This window comes from Rissa tridactyla, chromosome W (assembly GCF_028500815.1).
Source record: "Rissa tridactyla isolate bRisTri1 chromosome W, bRisTri1.patW.cur.20221130, whole genome shotgun sequence".
Taxonomy (NCBI): Eukaryota; Metazoa; Chordata; class Aves; order Charadriiformes; family Laridae; genus Rissa; species Rissa tridactyla.
Window position 1 is genome coordinate 15,268,225 of NC_071496.1, and position 19,130 is coordinate 15,287,354.

Below are 19,130 nucleotides of genomic sequence, written 5' to 3' on the forward strand. Positions count from 1 at the left end.
AGTTCACGGTCAGGGCAGCAGGCGAACTCCCTCCTTGCCCACTTCACCCCCCCCCACCCCAGTACCTCTGAGCAACAGATATGAGGTACTGAATGGGGACAGCCAGTTGAATGAGGATGTGGATGATGGGCAATATACACTAGAGACATATCCACAGTCAGAAAGGTGTACTGCCCATATTATTACCACACCCACAAGGAAGAAAAGAAGGGTTGTATTCATTGGTGACCCCATCCTAAGGGGAACTGAGGGTCCAATATGCTGGGTAGACCCTCCTCACAGGGAAGGCTGCTGTCTTCCTGGGGCCCAGGTTAAGGACATCACCAGGAAACTCCCTAGTTTGATACAGTCCTCAGACTATTACCCGTTACTGATTTTCCATGTAGGTGGAAAGGAAGCTGTGACTTGTAGTCCAAGAGCAATCAAAGGGGACTTCAGGGCCTTGAGAAGGTTGGTAAAGGAGTCTGGGGCACAGGTTATTTTCTCCTCACTCCTTCCAGTTGCAGGCAGTGACATTGGAAGGAACAGATGGATCCAGTCCATTAATACATGGCTCCGTGGCTGGTGTCGCTGCCACAATTTTGGGTTTTTTGATAATGGGATGGCCTACACGGCACCGGGGTTATTGGCATCAAATGGGAAACGCCTTTCTCAAAGGGGGAAGAGGGTCTTTGCCCAAGAGATTGCGGGGCTGATCAACAGGGCTTTAAACTAGATGTGAAGGGGGAGGGGGATGATAATATCAGGCTTGTCTGTGACAAGCTGTGGGACATCACATCAGGGTTAGAGGGACAGGGCGCTAGTTAAGGGCCTTCGACCTGTTGCCTGGAGGCATGCTGGGGATGCTACTTCACAGCCCAAGTCTTATGGAGACAAGCCAGGGGCTCCTGAGGTAGTCTGAGTCAACAGGAAAACACCCGTGAAACACCCCAAGGGGTGCTCCTCTAAGAAGGCATCACAGCCAACAGCCTGGCTGAAGTGCCTCTACACATATGCAGGCAGCATGGGCAACAAACAGGAGGAGCTTGAAGCTACGGTGCTGCTGGAAAGCTATGACATAGTGGCCATTACTGAAACCTGGTGAGACAAATCCTATGACTGGAGTGTGGCTATCGATGGCTACAGGCTGTTCAGAAGGGACAGGCAAGGAAGGAGGGGCGGAGGTGTTGCCCTCTATGGTAAGCAAGGGATAGAGAGTGAAGAGATGTCCCTAAAGAACAGCCAAGAGGAAGTCAAAAGTTTATGGCTAGGAATTAGAGGCCAAGGCAACAAGGGGAACCTTGTGGTTGGTGTCTACTACAGGCCGCCTGATCAAGGGGAGCCTACTGATGAAGCCGCCTTCCTCCAGCTACAGGAGGCATCGCGCTCAGAGGCTCTCGTCCTGCTGGGGGATTTCAACCACCCCGACATCTGCTGGACAAGGAACACGTCGAGCTGTAGACAATCCAGGAGGTTCCTGGAGTGCCTCGATGATAACTTCCTAAGACAGGAAATAGACAGCCCTACCCGAGGGGATGCCATACTGGACCTCATAGTCACCAATGCCAGTGAGCTCATTGGGGATGTCAAGACTGGAGGCAGCCTGGGCTGCAGTGACCACGCACTGGTGGAGTTCACAGTCCTAAGGGATACGTGCCAGATGAGGAGCCTAGTCAGGACCCTGAATTTTAGGGAAGCAAACCTTCAAGGAGTTAGTCAACAGGACCTCCTGGGAAACGGTCCTCAGGGACAAGGGGGCAGAACAGAGCTGGCAGATCTTCAAGGATGCTTTCCATAGAGCACAAGAGCTCTCGATCCCCAGGTGTAAGAAATCAAGCAAGAAAGGGAATAGACCAGCATGGCTGAGCTGGGACCTGCTGGTCAAACTAAAAGGCAAGAAGGAACTGCCTACAAGACGACATTTCTTGTAGGCCCCTTTCAGGTACTGGAAGGCTGCTATAAGGTCTCCCCAGAGTCTTCTCTTCTCCAGGCTGAAAAACCCCAACCAAGTTGTTTTAGATTTACTCCCAACTTAAATGCCACAACCTCAGTGTATGAGAATCGGCAAAGGAATTCTTCTTTATAATATTTTCCCTCTCTCATCTCCTGATTAAGTTACCTAATAATCAGAGTGTAGAGTTTAACGCTCTACTTGTTTAGACATGAACACAAAGCAACCAGAGCAACAAAGCAACACAAAGCAAAGCTATTAGAGTATTCAGAATTCATATATAATCTTTGATGCTTAATAAAAGACAAGGTCCATCTGTAACATTAAGTCTAGCTGTGGAAGCATACACTTCATTGCAGCATATACAGCAGGAATAACAATATGGTTGAATCCCTCTTGAGTTCTGCACTTGCCCGTTTATCTTCATTGTAGCAGCACTGGAGCTACAAAAGTTACAGAACATAGCAAAATTGTTGCAGCTCTATAAAACACAGAGGCATCTTGCTAGATTAAGCAAAATTTTCAAGAGCTTGTATTTCAGCAGGAGTTTGTCTCCTGTAAGCTGTTCCATGAACAGTGCTGGCTGCTGACCAGTCAAGACTATGAACACATGTGGAGAAAGAAGGCAGAGAAATCCTATTTCAGGCTTATTCCTGTTAAAAGACTGTTTTGTTTATACAGCTAGGCCTTGCTTCTTAAGAGATACTACATGAAAGCCTCCCACTGTGTAACTATGAATACTAATAGAGCATCTGAAATTTAAAAAAAAAAAAAACACACAAAAACCACTGTCCCTTGCAAGTCAAATCACTGAGCGCAGCTTCTGCGCAAAAAAAAAATAATCTTAATATCTTAAGGCAAAGAAACAATCACACCAACTGATATACTTTGAGATTTAAAAACTGCTTGATCTATACATTCCTTACAACACTCAATTCATTTCTGTAGCACTAACCAACTTGCAAAGAACAAGTTTGGGATTTTACACTAATTCAATCAGAACTTCATACATGAGTTTGCAACCTCATCCAATGAAGCTGGGCTACTAACTCCAGCAGAGAGAACATTACCTAAGAAGTATGATCTCCTGCATTTATTAATCACATAGGACATTATTTTAATATTCCCCTATAAAGCGATGCTTTGGATCTGAAACATTAAGAATCTGAAGAGGTTTCAATTTTTGCTAAAGCATATAAAGGTACATAAGCAAGGGAAGTTATTTGAACACTGAAAACAGATTTAGAGTAAAAAAAATAATCACAAAGTGAAAAAGCAAAGGATAATCATGAAGATCTGAAATTCATTTTTTAAGCTTGGAATGTCTCTACCTACTCTGAAGAATATCTGGAGTTTAACCATAGCTTTTAGTTTTGTAGCAACTTTTCAAAGTCATCAGCATGGAACCATACATAAAACCAAACTATATAAGACTGAGCAAAATGAAAAAAAAGGAGTCTTACTAGCAAATTCTGACAGGCATGATAGCTACCATTTAGCAGAGCTAACACCATTCATTAACTTTGCATTTGCAGTACAAGAAAAAAGATCCAACGCCATTGTTGCTCTTCATCCAGCAAACAGATGAAAATTGCTTTGTGCAGCTTAGACAGATGCTGCATCAAGGTACAGGCCTTACATTCAGGTTTCCAGCCATCTGCATGGCACCATATTTCCAGATGAGAATGGATGATCGTTAAGCATTACCTTCATTCAAAATTAATTGTGCACAATTTGGATCCTGCTCCTAATTACTTCCTAATGTTTTCCTTGACAGTCTACATACTTCAATTATGGTAAGCATCATTTGGGGGTGGAATAATTAACAGAGGGAAGAGAGAGAGTAGTAGCACTTACTGTATTGCATTTTGTCCCACACACCACTTGTCGGTGGTTCAGCCACTGGGAGGCAAACACTTTATTAAGGGTTCCGAGGTGAAACTCTCTCTCCTTCAGGAGGCTGGGAAGCTGCTGGGCTGCATATCCATGCAACAAGTGGTGATAGCTGGACTCATTCTGCATCCTGACCTCTCTACCTTTCAGGTAGTACACCAGAGACCTTTTCACCAGGGGGAGTCTTTTCCTTTTGTGAACTGAGGGATCCCACCCATACTGTGGAAAAGTAGTATGGAAATTAGATAAAGCAACTAGAACAAACTTAAGACACAATCTTTCTAAATTCAAAGATATTCTCAGCAAAATACTGACGTCTTCCAAACTACCTATGGAATACCATACATGAATATTGTCTCGGAAATGCTGATACAGCCTTCAGCAACATAAAATTAAACATAAATATTTGGTAAAGAGGTAACACTGGAATGATATTGCAAAGAGTCCACACCAGTTCGGCACCATTGAGATGCCAAATACTTATAGAAACAAGAAGCCGAGAAGCACTTTAAATAGAAGAGGGCAGCCCCGGGCAGCCCCCGGCCATGATCTCGGCAGGTTTGGGGTGACACCACGGGGGTCGCCCAATACAAACCGCGCCGTTCATCGGCCTCCTCCGGCCCAGCCTCGAGTGGCCTCGCAGCATCGCTCAGACCAAGGGCGGCGGAGACCCGTCAGTTATGGGCCGAACAGCTGAACCCAACAGGGGCAGCACCGGGAGGAGCGGGGGGGGGAAGCGGCAGGAACCCGGGAGAGTCCTCGGAGCCGGAAGCGGGGGCTGCCTACTGTATCGCACCGAGACACTCCTCGCCCCCGGGGCCGAGAGTACTCCTCTCCCTTCCCCCCCCAACACCTTCCCTAAGCACCAGAACCCTCCCGCCCTCCTTCCCCACCCTAACTGAGCACCGGGACACGGCAACCCCTGGTCAAGGTCACCCCTCCCCCCAGACACCGGCACGTACCCCCCACACCCCGTACATCCATTCCTGCCCCCCTCCCCCCCCCGCCTACTTGCTCCCCCTGGAGCCCCCCGGGTCCCGCGACAGCGGCCGACGCTGCTGCTTTCCGTTTCCTGCTAACTGTTTTCCGGGCCATAGTAGGAGGAGAGGCTGAGAGCCCAGTCCGTGCCCCACATGGAGCAGGAGAGAGAGGCAGCTGCTAGAGGACGGAGCATATAAGTACAGAGGAGCCAGACCCGGTCGCTGCCTCTACCACAGGGCCCACCGACCGCGCTTCACGACATTTTCCCCAGGCTATTTTTACGACAGTCGCGTCGCGCCTTTGTGGCGGCTTCCCCGCCCCACCCGAGAGACTTGTTTCCTAGCAACCACCCCCTTTGCGGTTGCCAGGCAGCGTGGCCCCGTTAGGGGCAGGGCAGCTCCCCCTGGCGGCAGCGGCGGAAGATCGGCGGGGCTCGGGATGAAGTTTCCCGGCCTCGCCCCGTGTTCGTTCGCCGCTGCCCTGCACGGATCGGCGGGGCTGGCTGGCGGCCTCCCCATGCCCCGTCAATTTAAGTATAGGAGAAGCACAGGCTAGCTCTTTTCTTTCTTCATTTACTTTTGAGCAACCGAAGCTTGCTGAGCAATGTCTGGAGGGCAGGGACGGGCATTATTTTGGCAGCCCCATGCCTGTGCTGCTCATGTGAGACAAAAAGCAGCTATATCACAGTCCCAGGAGCAAGGAGGAATAGGCTGATGCTACAGCACTGGGGAGACATGGGAAGGGTACTCCAGTAGCTCGAAGCAGCAGAATACATAGGTTTGGTATCATCCACTGTGTGTCAGCCTGTGAGAGTATTCCTGTTGATTGCAACACGCACAATTTATACTGAAGTTCTTAATCTCTCCTGTAGGAAAGTCTGACTGCAAGCATAAAACACCTCCTCCTCCCCTTCCACTGCCAGCCTGGAGGGGCTAATGCCTGGCACTGGCTTTGCTTTGCAAAACTTCATCCCAGGTTTCCCTTAGAGACCATTTTAACTAGCAGACAGCTTGGCTTTATCACCTGGCTTCTCTGAGTGAATACAAGGGTCTGGTGCACATTGCTTAGTGCACGATGAGGTACTCTGTTCCACCAGGAAGCTCCCTTATTGCAGGGGAATTAAAGGGCATATAGAATATTTGTATTTAATTATGCTGCTTTAAAACTGATGCGGACGGATATGTGCTTTTCCTTATGTCCACATAGCTCATGTACACTTTTTCCTGTGCTTATAGAAGCAAAAATTAGAGTAACCCAAACCCAATGATTGTCATTTTGCAAGTGACATTGCAGAGAAAATAAAAAGGAAAGAGAAATGTGTGATATGCAGGCAGACTGCAAAAAAAGCCAGCTCCTGACCACTGGAAACGCTCTGATGCCTCAAGTCGCATGAAATCAGTAAACATACTATTTTCCTGATAAAGAAGGCATTTCTTTTATGCCTTTTTTTGTGTGTTTTTGTCTAATAAACCTCAGGCAAAGGTGCTGTGAAAAGCCAAATTGAAAAAAAAATCTGTAAAAGGCTTTCCAGCTTCCCCTGAGGATAAAAAGCCTAAGGCATAATTCTAGTTTATCTGTTTTCAGTCGTGATTTACCACAATTAATCCCCCTCACATCCTCCCTCACACACACACAACTACCACCTGCATTTTGGACTAAACTCCTCCATTTTGGATCAAGGCCCTTTCAAAAGGCCGAAAATCCACTGCCAAAGCTGCTCTTGGGGGTAAGCGTCTTGCTCCGGTGTATCCTGGTGGGAGTGCCCCCTCAGCCCCACTGGGCAGGCATGCAGCCCCTTGTGAGGGGACAAGGGCAGGCATTGATGTGGCCATGGCTGCTAAAGAAAGGGGCTGAGGTGTATGGGGCAAAATACCCCCTCTGGGCCCAGCTCGATACCTTCATCCAGCCCCGGGGGTTGCCTGTCGCTGTGCCCAGGTGGGAGAGGGGCACGAGGTGCTGGAGGAGCCCCCGGAGACAGGCCCGGGCACCGGCACCAACGGCGTCGCGTCACCCCTCGCGGAAAGAGGCGGGGCTCATTTCGCCCCGCCCCTTTTCCCGCTGAGGTGACGTCACCGCGAGCATCTCCTGATTGGGCCAGTGGGGGCAGGTGATCTTGCGGCGTGACGCGAGTATGTCGCTGGGGAGGTGAGGCGGAGGGCAGGTAAACAAGATGGTGTCGCTCGGTTGTAGGATTGGAGGTGGTGATGTGGTGCGGGTTTTATAGGGGTGGGTAGTAGGCAGTGATCGCGGGGATAGTTAGAGCTGTTGGGCACCGTGCAGGTAACGAGCGGGTCGGTAGGGGGTGTGGATGTTGGTCTCCCTTGTAGTGGGGCCTGGGGAGGGGAGTGTAGCTGGCTGCTGCCTTAGGCCTTCCGCACTGCCCCTGGGACAAACTTTGCTGTCGCTTCTCCTTGTCCGGCGTAAGAGACCCTCCGTGCTTTCGTCGTGATTCAGTAGATGTGAAGCGCTGGTGGGGTGGCTGTGGGGCTACTGTCCTCCTGGGGTGGGCTTGCAGGTGGGGCTCAGCTCCCCTCCTGTAGAGGGGAGTGAGACTGTGGGTGCTGCGTTGGAGTGTAGCCTTGCTCTGTTTTCACGGCGTCTCGATACTGCTTTTGAAGGTACTGTTTAATGGAGGTGAGAACCTGCACGGTCAGAGCTCAGAGGGACGGAGTCCTGGTACTCTGTCCTGGGCTAGACCTGGGGAACAGAGGGAGGTCAGACAAGTAGGGCAACACTCCTTTACCTACACTCTTCTGCTTTCTGGCAGTTTTGGGGACTGTCTGAGTCAAGGGAATACCTTTCTGTGTAGTAACTCTTGATGAATTTGCCTTCTAAGAGCTGATTGCCATTGAAATATGAGTAAATGGTTCATGTCCATCATATTTGGAAGTAAGTTCCTCCCTACAGTAACTAAATCTTCTGTGAAGAACCAAAGCATCTGCATTTGTTTGGGGGGCGTGTGTGGTTTTTGTCAAGTCTGCTTTCAGGTTATTTGTTAATTTCTGGCTCTTATGTTGTGAAAACCATAGTACTCATCTTGCCTGTGCCACTTGTGACTTTAGATTTCTACTGTATTCACTCTTTGATTGCATCGTCTTGTAGGCTGAAAAGCCACAATCTTGTTTACTTCATGGGTTGTAGCCTTCCACATCTCTGTTTATGCTTATTACCTATTTCTAAGTCTCTTCCAGTTAGCTGTTCTGCTTTTGAATGGGGAAGAGGATCATATCTTTCTCTGCATTTGAGATGCAGATATACCATGGATGTATGTGCTGGTGTAAGAATACTTCAGTTTTGTAGTATCTAACTTCCTGATAATGCCTTGTGTTCTGCTTAGCTCAGTGCTTACTAGAAGTAAAACATTTAACACTTTTATGAAGCTCTTCAGTATAATTCAAGAACCATCTTCTTGAGTTTTGATAGCTCAAAATCTATCATTTTAAAGGGAAAGTTAGGATTGCTTTGTCTTTTTAATTAGTAAAAGAAATTACAATAGATAGAAATGAGCAATCACCTTATCAAGTGATTTTATTCCCCACATCACTTAAAAATTCCAAACAAGCCAAAAAAAAAAAGTATTCTTACAGAAATCTTATGACCTTGATGCTGTCTCATTAGACTAGAGATAAGCAGGTGGTCTCTGGCACTTGGCTGTGCAATTAATATAGCTGCCATCCTGGACTCAGTAAAAATGTATTCATGTTGAATTTAAGCACTTTGAGGTGGATATTCCTAAATGATAAGTGAGTATTGCCAAAATAAGGAACAACTGAGTTGTGACTGGTGATATAACTTCAGTGGCTGTGCTACTGATAGAAGGCATACTGCATCTCTCAGCCTGTTATGGGGTTAAGAGGCTTTTGTGGGAGCTTGGGGGGGGGGGGGGGATTTTTACTCCAACTGTGATCTAGGGTGTTAAGGAAAAAGAGGAAGAGGCAGTACTGCAATTAGCCAGGCTTCTTCCTCACCTTCCTTTCCTTATAGTCTTTGGAGCATGTGACTTTCTGGCCCTGGGCAGGCACTCCTGTAACTGCTGGTTTCATAGGGCTGACCCTGCATACCTGGCATCTCTGCTTTGCGACAGCATTTTTCGGGGGGGGGGGGGAAACACCTATTTTGGCCGCCTCCTCTCCTTTTCTCCATACAGAACAAAGCTATGTGTAGCACTGTACTAGCTATGGGGAAGGGAATGGGGCTGAGATGGTACGTGTGGTAGCAGCATAGCGGAGTGGGACCAATTTATTCAAGGCTATGTGCAGGCTGTTGTTAGGTTGCAGTACCATGGTAGTACTGCTGCTTAATGACTTCAGTTTTCTGTACGTGCAGAGCTGTGATTCAAAAGTGGCAGTGATGCTTTAGATCACCGTTGCAATTGGGTGACCTAAACCTTTTAGGTAAAACCTTAATCCTAAGGATAGGGGGAGAGCAAACGTAGTCTTTAAACTTAGCGTTTGCAAGCTTGTGATTTTTAGTCTCAGAAACAAAACTGAAAGTGATTGTACCTTTCTTGTCTCACTGTCTGGATCTGGCCTGCAAATTTGATACTTCTTTTTTTCCTTGTGAGTGCACTGTGGAACAAAGGAGTCGGGGAAGAAGTTGCTTCTACTAAGACTCTACATAAGTCAAACGTAAGCTGAAACTTCAAAGGGAAAACCAAGGAAATATCAGGTATGCGATATGTGAATGAATAAATGTTAGTTTCTCTTTAATGAAATGAACTTCAATTTTCAGGATATTTTAGGAGTATACTGATCAGTTGGGAGACTTACTGTATAGTTTATGTTGATGGATAGAAAAATCTTAATGATGAAAAATTGTCAAAAACATGTGGAAGAACTCCATCCCTGTTGTTTACATGGTGTTTTGCGGTCCCAGTACTCATCCTAGAGGCAATAATCTCTAACTAACAGAATAGGAGTCAGGTTTCTGGACCAATCCAGCAGACCATCTCATCTAATTCTGTCACACTGGCAGCCAGAGCTGTTTTGGCTGGTGTTGGTGGCAAAAGTGCTATAATGCCACAGAAGGCATCACGTTACTCATCCTCCTCCTTTTTAAATTTGTGAGTTTATGGTTTTGTGTTGCTTCCACAAACTTTAGGGATTGATAATTCAGGACGTTCAATGTTGTTGTCAATATAAGTTTTTGACATCAGCCTGTTCCTGTATTTTACAGTTGATGCTGGGTTGAATATTTTGATAAATTGATTGTGAGAAACTTATCTTTACTTATTAGACAGAACTTCTATCCAGCCTTCTCTGGCGTTTTGTTTCTAATATAATCACTCCCAGTCTTTTCAATCATAAATTCCAGAGCTTCAGCTGTCATTTAACAAGGTTCTCTACCTAAAAGCATTACTATCTATTTAAAATTGATCAGTGCAATTCAGATCAATGTCAGTGTAAAGAAGGTATAGTAGGGCTGTAACTGAAAATCTCTGGAAGATGTTTTTGAAAACTATTGTTTGAAGAAAAGGCAAAGAAGGGTTGCTTACAAATAGCTTTCTTGTTTGAAAAAGTAGGTCTACTAGGGTGTATCAAAGGTTGATTTCTCTTCCCTGTATTGTGTCTGCTTGCTCTGATAATTAGGAAGGCAATGCTATTGATCTTATAGCATGTACCACTCTACAGTTGATCATTGGGATTGCAGTTGATTGATACGAGCCTGAGCTCACAGTTTTTCTGTGTTAACTACCTAGATAGGTAATCCTCTGTGGTATGCATGTGCATTGCTTAATGCTTTGACCCTCTGACTTGGTTTGAATAAGCTCATGTTCTGTGTCCCTAATGACCTTTTGTAGTCAGTGTAGTCTTGTATTGAGGTCTCCTAAGAGAAACTAAGCATTGGGGTTTTTCCCTCTCAAATGATCAGATTTATTCCAAATCCTTGCTTGTGTGGGGAAGACATTTTCTTAAATGTTAAGAAATATTGTTTTTTCCTGTGGCTGGGAAATTTTGGAAGAACAGCTTGTATGTCCAGACTTGGTTGTGGTGGTTTTTGGGTTTGGTGTTTTTTTGTTTTTTTTTTTTTTTTTTTCTCCCTCTTTGAAAGGCTACAAGGTCTTTTCAGAATCCTTTAAGCTTGCAATGTACTTGAAACACAGGAGTATATCAAAGGGGAAACAGAATATCATTGCTCTGACTTAGGTTTAAATCCCTTCTAGAAGGGAAAGCAGATTGATTCAAAATGCCACATTGCATTAGTAGTATTACAGTTTCTAACTGGCTGAGTTGAAATGAAAATTCTGAGCTTGTATTTTCTCAGCTGCACTTTGTGTCAAACTCTTACATCAGAGTAACGTTTTGAGTGGGGAAGTCAGAAGAACATGAGTCCTATTCAAGAAGTAGTCAGTTCTTAAGCTACTTAGCTATTGGTAGTTGGTATCATGGAAACTAGTAATAAAGAGTTGTGAGCTCCTGGTTAGTCTGGTCTATGTTGCTGGAGATCAGCATTCATGATAACTATCTACTAGATTACGTGAAAGATTTGATTTAAGCCCTTTCCTAACGTATATGTTTGTGCTTGCACCATTTGACATCTCTAGGTTAGCAGCAGATGAAGCCATGACTGAAATGACTAGTGAGATTTATTCCTTGAGTTTGGGAGGTTGGATTTCTAAGAGTATGTGTATTACCAGTTGTGCTATGTCCAGTGTTAGCACTGTGCTTAATCTAGACAAAGAGATGTGCTTATGTGTTCAACTTGATTTGCTTCATCAATTCTAAACTCTAAAATAAAACTAGATTCCTAGTTTATAAAGGGAGACTTGTAATTGGGTGTGTGTCTGTCACTCCCAGTACCTTGTTCTGGATTTTGCTCTGTACATTTGTGATAGAAAGTTATGTCTTGAGGATTGGGTAGTTGCTCCCCTATCACGGAATCTTCAGAGTTGGAAGGGACCTCTAGAGATCATCTAGTCCAACTCCCCTGCTAGAGCAGGATTGCCTAAAGCACATCCCTCAGGGCTGCATCCAGGCGGGTCTTGAAAATCTCCAGAGTAGGGGACTTCACAACCTCTCTGGGCAGCCTGTTCCAGTGCTCTGTCACCCTCACCGTAAAGAAGTTTTTCCGTGTATTTGAACGGAACTTCCTATGTTCTAGCTTGTGCCCATTGCCCCTTGTCCTGTCGCTGGGAACCACTGAAAAGAGCCTGGCTCCGTCCTCCTTAAACCCACCCCTTAGGTACTTGTAAACATTAATCAGGTCCCCCCTCAACCTTCTCTTCTCCAGGCTAAAGAGTCCCAGCTCTTTCAGCCTTTCCTCATAAGGGAGGTGCTCCAGTCCCATAATCATCTTGGTTGCCCTTCACTGGACTCGCTCCAGTAGTTCCCTGTCCCTCTTGAACTGGGGAGCCCAAAACTGGACACAGTACTCCAGTTGTGGCCTCACCAGTGCAGAGTAGAGGGGCAGAATGACCTCCCTCGACCTACTGGCCACAGTCTTCCCTATGCAGCCCAGGATGCCATTGGCCTTCTTGGCGACAAGGGCACACTGCTGGCTCATGGATAATTTGCTGTCTACCAGGACCCCCAGGTCCTTCTCCTCAGAGCTGCTTCCCAGCATGTCTGCCCCTAACCTATACTGGTGCTTAGCATTCTTCCTCCCCAGGTGCAGGACCCTACACTTGCTTTTGTTGAACCTCATTAGGTTCTTCTCTGCCCAGCTCTCCAGCCTGTCCAGGTCACGCTGGATGGCAGCACGGCCCTCTGGAGTGTCGGCCACCCCTCCCAGCTTGGTATCATCAGCGAACTTGCTGAGGATACACTCTGTCCCCTCATCTAGATCATTAATGAATATACTGAACAAAATTGGACCAAGTATTGACCCCTGAGGGACACCACTGGTTACAGGCCTCCAACTGGACTCTGTGCCGCTGATCACAACCCTCTGAGTTCTGTCACTCAGCCAGCTCTCGATCCACCTCACTGTCACCTCATCTAGCCCATACTTCCTCAGCTTCCTAATGAGGATGTTATGGGAGACAGTGTCAAAAGCCTTGCTAAAGTCAAGGTAGATGACATCTACGGCTCTCCCCTCATCCAGCCAACCCGTTATAACATCATAGAAAGCTATCGGATTGGTCAGGCATGATTTGCCCTTGGGAAATCCATGCTGACCACTTCCAATGACTTCCTGTTCCTCTACTTGTTTGGAGACGACATCCAGAATGAGTCGCTCCATTACCTTCCCAGGGACAGAGGTGAGACTAACCGGCCTGTAGTTCCTTGGGTCCTCCTTCTTGCCTTTTTTGAAGATTGGAGTGATGGCAGCCTTCCTCCAGTCCTCAGGCACCTCTCCTGTTCCCCATGACCTTGCAAAGACAATGGAGAGCGGTCTAGTGGTAACATCTGCCAGCTCTCTCAGCACTCGCGGGTGCATCCCGTCAGGGCCCATGGACTTGTGAATGTCCAGCTTGGCCAAGCTTGGCCTTTTCCTTCTCAGAGGGTGGGGATTGTCTATGTGTTTGTGTATTTTCACTGCTAGAAACCTCAGCTGTGGTAGTTGTACACGTAGAATAAACCTTATTTAACAGATGTATGGACTCTCTCTATTTTTTTCACTGTTGCTTGTGGCTTTCATTCCTGAACTCTTCAATCCATTGTTGGACTATAGGCTGAATCATATTTCCATTTAAGCAGCCCTAAATAGAGGGGCCTTTGCTGTTTGAGAACTCCAAAATCAAGAGACTGCAAGGAAGTTGTTTCTGCTGGAAACATCACACTGGATGTGTGCTGATTTAGGTGGTGTAGGTCACTGAAGTTTTCTAATATATAACACAGCAAGCAGCTCATTTACTTATCATATTCTGGTTTTGTAATATATCCACTATAGCTGAGGGCAACCTCAGTTTGACTTCTCTCCACAAAGATAAATTTCTACTTTTCTACATTAGACAAGCTTGCTCAAGACAACTTAACTTCCCGTGTTCCCAATGATTTCAATGCCAGAAGTGTACTTGGTGTGGGTACCACTGCTCTGCTTAGCCTGTTCAGGTGCCTGCTGCTGTCTTCATGTCAGAGTATTTTATTTTTTTTTTGATAGCTGGTAATAATACTTCTGTTACTATGTGTTTTTAAAGAGCAGAACTTAATCTTTGCTACCAGCTCTGGTCTTCTCTAAAGGTAACAAGCCTTTACAATAAATAATTAAGGTGTAAGTATTCACTTTAAAAACTCTTTGCTGCTCTTTATGCTCTGTTAGGCACCAGTTTCACATTTAAAAGTAGTAGAACTTGATAATTTAAAATATGACTTCTGGTAGTGGAATTTGTTGACTACTGATAATATTTCCCATCTAGGTCATATTTTTAATACAGTCATTCAGTCCTGTTTGGACTGTGTGGAAAAACATGAAAGCAGGCTTAACTGGTACTATATCTGGAGATGAAACAAGATTGGTTCTTATTTAGGCATTACTGCAATAGGACTGTATTTTTATTGGCTTGATTAACTTTTTTATATTTCAGTTTGATTCCTTTGTTCTGTTGAGTTAGTCTGGGAAGGAGTGTGTCCCTACTGAGATCTCAGCTCAGTGAAGGTATGAAAATAGCTGAAGTGAGTGTTCACCTTGAACAGTGAAGAGTGTTTTGGTGTGGTTTTGTTGTTTTGTTTTGTTTTCTTGTAAGTTTTGTCCTTCAGTGCAGAAAAACCTGGGTTCTTTTCAGATGTGTATTTCTGTATATGCTTATTTTCTTGTCTTGGTCTTGATAAGAAGAGTTGGATGGAGACAGATACCTATTGGCTTAGGAGTGACACATGAATTAAGGACAAAATGAGCTAGCATCAAAAGCTGAAACTGCATCAGTAACATGTTGATGGGTGAAAGAAGATACATAAAGCCCAAAAAAAGGTCAAGTAAGTGTGTAAAGAATGTCACATCTGTAGCATCTAAGATGGAATTCACATTTCTCTCATTAGTGCTGTCAAGACCAAGGCAAACCAAGCTTATGAGGTATGTTTTGAAAATCAGGAAAAAGTTTTTCAAAAAGCAGAAAAGTGTTTTGGTGAGCACGCTTTCCCAGGTATGCTGGGATCAGCTCTTAGATGCTTCAGTAATAGGAAGTTTTTAGAACTTCTGCTTTCATGTATCTCAAAGTGTATATTTGGTGAAAGAGTAACTTATGCTGAATAGGGGTGTTTCCTGGAAAATAGGCAACACAGAGAGATGAAACTGAAAGAGGGTGGATGTAGATTAGGTATAAGGAAGAAATCTTTTTTTACACTGAGGATGGTGAGGCACTGGAACAGGTTGCCCAGAGAAGTTGTGGATGCCCTATCCCTGGGGGTGTTCAAGGCCAGGCTGGACAGGGCTTTGAGCGACCTGATCTGGTGAAAGATGTCCCTGCCTGTGGCAGAGGGGTTGAACTAGATGATCTTTGAAGGTCCCTTCCAACCCAAACCATTCCACAATTGGTGACTTCTAAATTAAGTGAATTTGCAGGGAACTTGCTTTCTCAGAACGTGGCTCTTTCAGTTGAGAGAAATGAGGTATGTTAGTGGAAAACAGGGATGCCAGATGGCTGGAAAAGTTCAGCTGTTTTAACCATGTTATGGGAGAAATCGTGTAGGGAGTGGGAGAAGGCTGTTGGTGGCCTTATGTGTATTTAAACTGCTTGGACTGAGGGTACAATCAGGATTTGAAGCAGTGGCTTCCATGCTGAGTTCAAGGTTTTAGCTGCAGGGCAAAGTTGTTTGTAGGTGGAATGGTTAGTTTAACAGTTTTCTGTCAGTACTGTACTGAGTTTTGCTGGGAAAATATTAAATGCGTGGTGAGAGTGGGCAGAGCCTGTGACCCTAGTATAAGAGGAAAAAATGGATGAATCTATAGTAGTCTTAACACTGGTCCCATTATTCTTGTACAGTGCAGTACACGTGTATTTTGGCTGAGTTCAAATATATGAAATGGCAAGTGATGTCTGACCTACTAGCTGATTTTTTTTTTCCATTTTAAAACTTCTGTCTGACTTGATTTCTTGCTAGATGTTTTTTGTCTGCTTTGTTAAAGTAATTCCATAAGTACTTGTATTTCACCAAATTTCTAACCAAAAATATAAATATCAATAAATAGTAACATTTCTCTTCTGAGCTGTAACAAGGAAAAGGTAACAGTTGTATAACATTCTTTGGAATGTATTTTTTTAAGTGGAGTCATTTAATTGTTGTAGTATGTTTAAATGCATTAAAATCCAGTTAATTAATATTAATCAAAAGAATACAAATTCCTTTCTGCAAATAAAATAATTTGAGTTCTTGTGTCAGTATTGGGAGTAGGTCCTGGTATTGTCAACAGAGCTGAACTTGTTTCTAGAAGTTATGGTTTGAGGGACCCACAACAATTTATTGCTATTCAGACAATTATTCTATGACCCCATGAACTCTCCCCGCTCAGGAAGGGGAATCGGGGGGGAACCAAGGAAACCCAAGGGGTGAAAATAAACAAATTTAATAGAATAAGACTAAATAATTCATGTTAACAATACTAAAGAACCAATATTGATCCTGATACCAATATAAAATATACAAGAATTGTACTTAGTCAGTTATATCAGTAGGAAGCTGTGCACTCCCAGCAGTGGACAGCAAATGTCAGACACTGCGAGCGCTACAGCTTCAGGAGGAAGGGAAGGCCTCAGGGGTCCAGCACTGGGGCAAGAAGTTCTCTGGACCACAGCCATCAAGGGAGAGAGAAACTATGCAGCAAACTTTCTAATTTATACTGAATGTGATGTTCATGGTATGAAATAATCCTGTTGGCCAGCTTGGGTCAAGTGCCCAGGTCTCGCTCCACCTCATCCCTGCACCTGGCAAGGCTTGAAAACACTGAGACCTTGAATCCCACATAGCCTAGCTGGCTGTAAAGTAATTTTCACAAGTTCAGACACTAGAGTCTTCTAAAAGTGCAGTTTTCCCCAGCATTAGAAGAGAAATTAGTCCTGTGTTGCTCAAACCAGGACACTAGATAATATAAGATCAGCTACCTGTACACCTCTCTCAGTCAAAGAGCATAAGAAGAAAAAGCTTGAAACTGCACGGATTCTGTTATTTTTGGATTAAAAAGTGGATGTTCTGATTAATGGCAAAAGATGTTTTACTCTGTTATTTTGGCAACATTTCGGGAATAGCTCTCCTCATTCATAACCAGGACAAGTCTGAAGTATTAATAATATTTAAGTACTTAAGAGTTAGCTTGTTACACATTGAAGTATCACTGCAACAAATAGAGCAGCATTTTAATTAGCTTATGCTGCTCTGGGTTCCAGACATGCATTTTAAATGTGCAGGATATTCCACTGTGTTTCATATATCTTTACCAAAAGAACAGAATAAGTGGGGTATTTTGTTGTTGAAGCTATCAACTTTCTCTAGCTAGCAGCCTCTCTCATTTGAGAAGGGTTACATTGAAATATTAGTTTTCTTCTGAAGTGCTAGGATTAACTAGAAAAGTTAATGCATGTACCTGGCTCTGGCTAGTGCTAAGATTGCTGTTAAAGATTTGACTCGTTCATAGTAGTATGAAGTCTTGTGCTTATTAACAAATTTAGCTACTTCAGCTTAATTATTACTAGATGCTTTCCATCTGACTATTTTAAGCTCTCAGAAGTGGTAGGTATTTGCTATCCAAGACTTTAGATATAGAAAATAGTAGTTAAAGACAGTTGCTCTGCTCATCAAATTTAGGACTTGTTTTGTTATTGTGTTGTGAGATTATTATAGCCCTCACTAGTGGTACGAGTGCTGGACCATCTTGGTTGTTTTTTTTATTTTTCCTAGAATGTAGGAGTTGCACAGCATATTTATATTTTCTGCTATGGTTTATCATGTCAAGGAGGGGGAGATGGTCCTTCGATCTCTAATTTACCACCCTTTTCTTGGTGATGTTGCAGCTTCTAAATTAGTGAAGCTGATATTGAGAAGCAAAAAAAAAAGTAAACACCTTTTTTATTATTTTTTTTCCCCCTGCTTTTCTTTTTAGATGATCTTTAAGTAACTTAGGTAACAGTTGCTAGTAGGAATTACACTCTATACACTCTAAATCCACATCTGTTCTTGGAGTTGACAGAACCTGGGCTGTCCCTTTATTTGCTGAGTTTGGGAGTCAGGCTGGCCTTAGATGTTAACTGAAGATGCCTTTCTCTTGTGACAGGACTCTCTTTTTGGAAAGAGTCCATTTTTAAAAGGTCGCTCGTTTGCTGCAACAGTTAAATGTGAATTTAGAATAGGTGCATCTTCTGTACTCTTGTTTGGTACATCAGTCTCTGGCCAAAGGAAAAGCTTTCACTGATCTGCCTTGACCACAGGGCTGTCTATAAGTAATTTTCAGTTCTCTTATGCTCTTGCCTGTGAAACTTGTTAGTTCTAGAGGCTTGTGTGGTATATAAGCTTCAACTTCATTGGAAACTTGTATGGCTGGTAAGTGATTCAGTGATTGAAAAACTGGTGCATTAGTGTACTACGTTTCCTCAGGCTTGTAGGGTTTTCTCTTATTTCTGTGTGAAATGTATGGCAAATTACCTTATGTTCCAAATACGCAGTCAGGTTCTAAAAGGAGGAATAGAGCTGTCCGTTATCAGTTAAGAGCCTTAAATCCTTAACCAGCTCAAATAGTATTTGCTTTTAAAAAGTGCAGTGTCTTTAATGAACAAAGCGGGATGTGACATGAGGATAGCTGCGTAACTACAGGTATCTAATATTATTGTAATGAATCCATATGGAACAACAGAGCAAGAGATGCTGTGCTTTTCTAAGAGTCTGTGGAAGAGCTGTCTTCTGCTTTAACTTCCCATTGATTGATATGTACTGAAGCATCAGGTCTAATTGCCCGCTATGTCACATTAAGCAAGGGCATAATTTGAAGAATCAATTTCTCCTCATGTCTGTCACTGCTAGGAAGATGCTATCCAACATCTGCATGTAAATAAAGCTCTATAATGGATGTTATTGCCATCGCTATAGAGTGTTGTCTTGTAATACAATAATGTGATCTGCACACAGACCTACTTACTCTTCAGGGGCTCTTTTCTCCCTGTCCTTCCTACTCATGTATTCTGGAAATATTTTTAACATTGCTGTTTTATTGGTTCCAGTCCCTCCGCCCCTCAATCATTGTACTATAGTAAACTTCTGTGATTAGCTTTTTACTGTCAGTCTAAGTAAGATCTCAATTGCGTAGCAATAACGGAACGCTTACGTAGGTGGAAAGCTTTGGTGAGAATCCTAACTTTGATTTTTTATCTTAGAAGTAGACAGTGCCCGTTGCTATTTTTGTTGTATGAGGCTATATACAAAATCCTGATGTTGGTTATAGCCTTTCACTTGCATGAAACAAG

At 44.0% G+C, this 19,130-nt stretch overlaps 2 protein-coding genes across 15 annotated transcripts in view; one reads left to right on the top strand and one right to left on the bottom strand.

Annotated features, from left to right (window-relative positions):
- LOC128902083 (DDB1- and CUL4-associated factor 12-like) overlaps positions 1-6,770 on the bottom strand; it is a 45,605-nt gene extending 38,835 nt beyond the window's left edge. For 8 of the 9 annotated variants that reach the window (XR_008463615.1, XR_008463616.1, XR_008463614.1 and 5 more), the window contains exons 1-2: positions 4,835-5,060; positions 3,788-4,042 (exon numbers count right to left, since the gene is read on the bottom strand). Coding sequence is in view for 3 of the 9 variants with exons in the window: in XM_054184438.1 (XP_054040413.1) it covers positions 3,788-4,042; positions 4,835-4,918 (339 nt within the window). In the remaining 6 variants the exon portion in view is untranslated. Of the gene's footprint in view, positions 1-3,787; positions 4,043-4,834; positions 5,061-6,700 lie in introns of those variants that run through there. The other variant, XR_008463617.1, reaches the window with a different exon arrangement.
- Positions 6,771-6,903: 133 nt separating this feature from the next.
- LOC128902094 (ubiquitin-associated protein 1-like) overlaps positions 6,904-19,130 on the top strand; it is a 38,986-nt gene continuing 26,759 nt past the window's right edge. For 2 of the 6 annotated variants that reach the window (XM_054184452.1, XM_054184449.1), the window contains exons 1-2: positions 6,910-6,965; positions 9,369-9,472. The gene's annotated coding sequence lies outside the window, so the exon portion shown is untranslated. The other 4 variants (XM_054184450.1, XM_054184451.1, XM_054184454.1 and 1 more) reach the window with 4 other exon arrangements.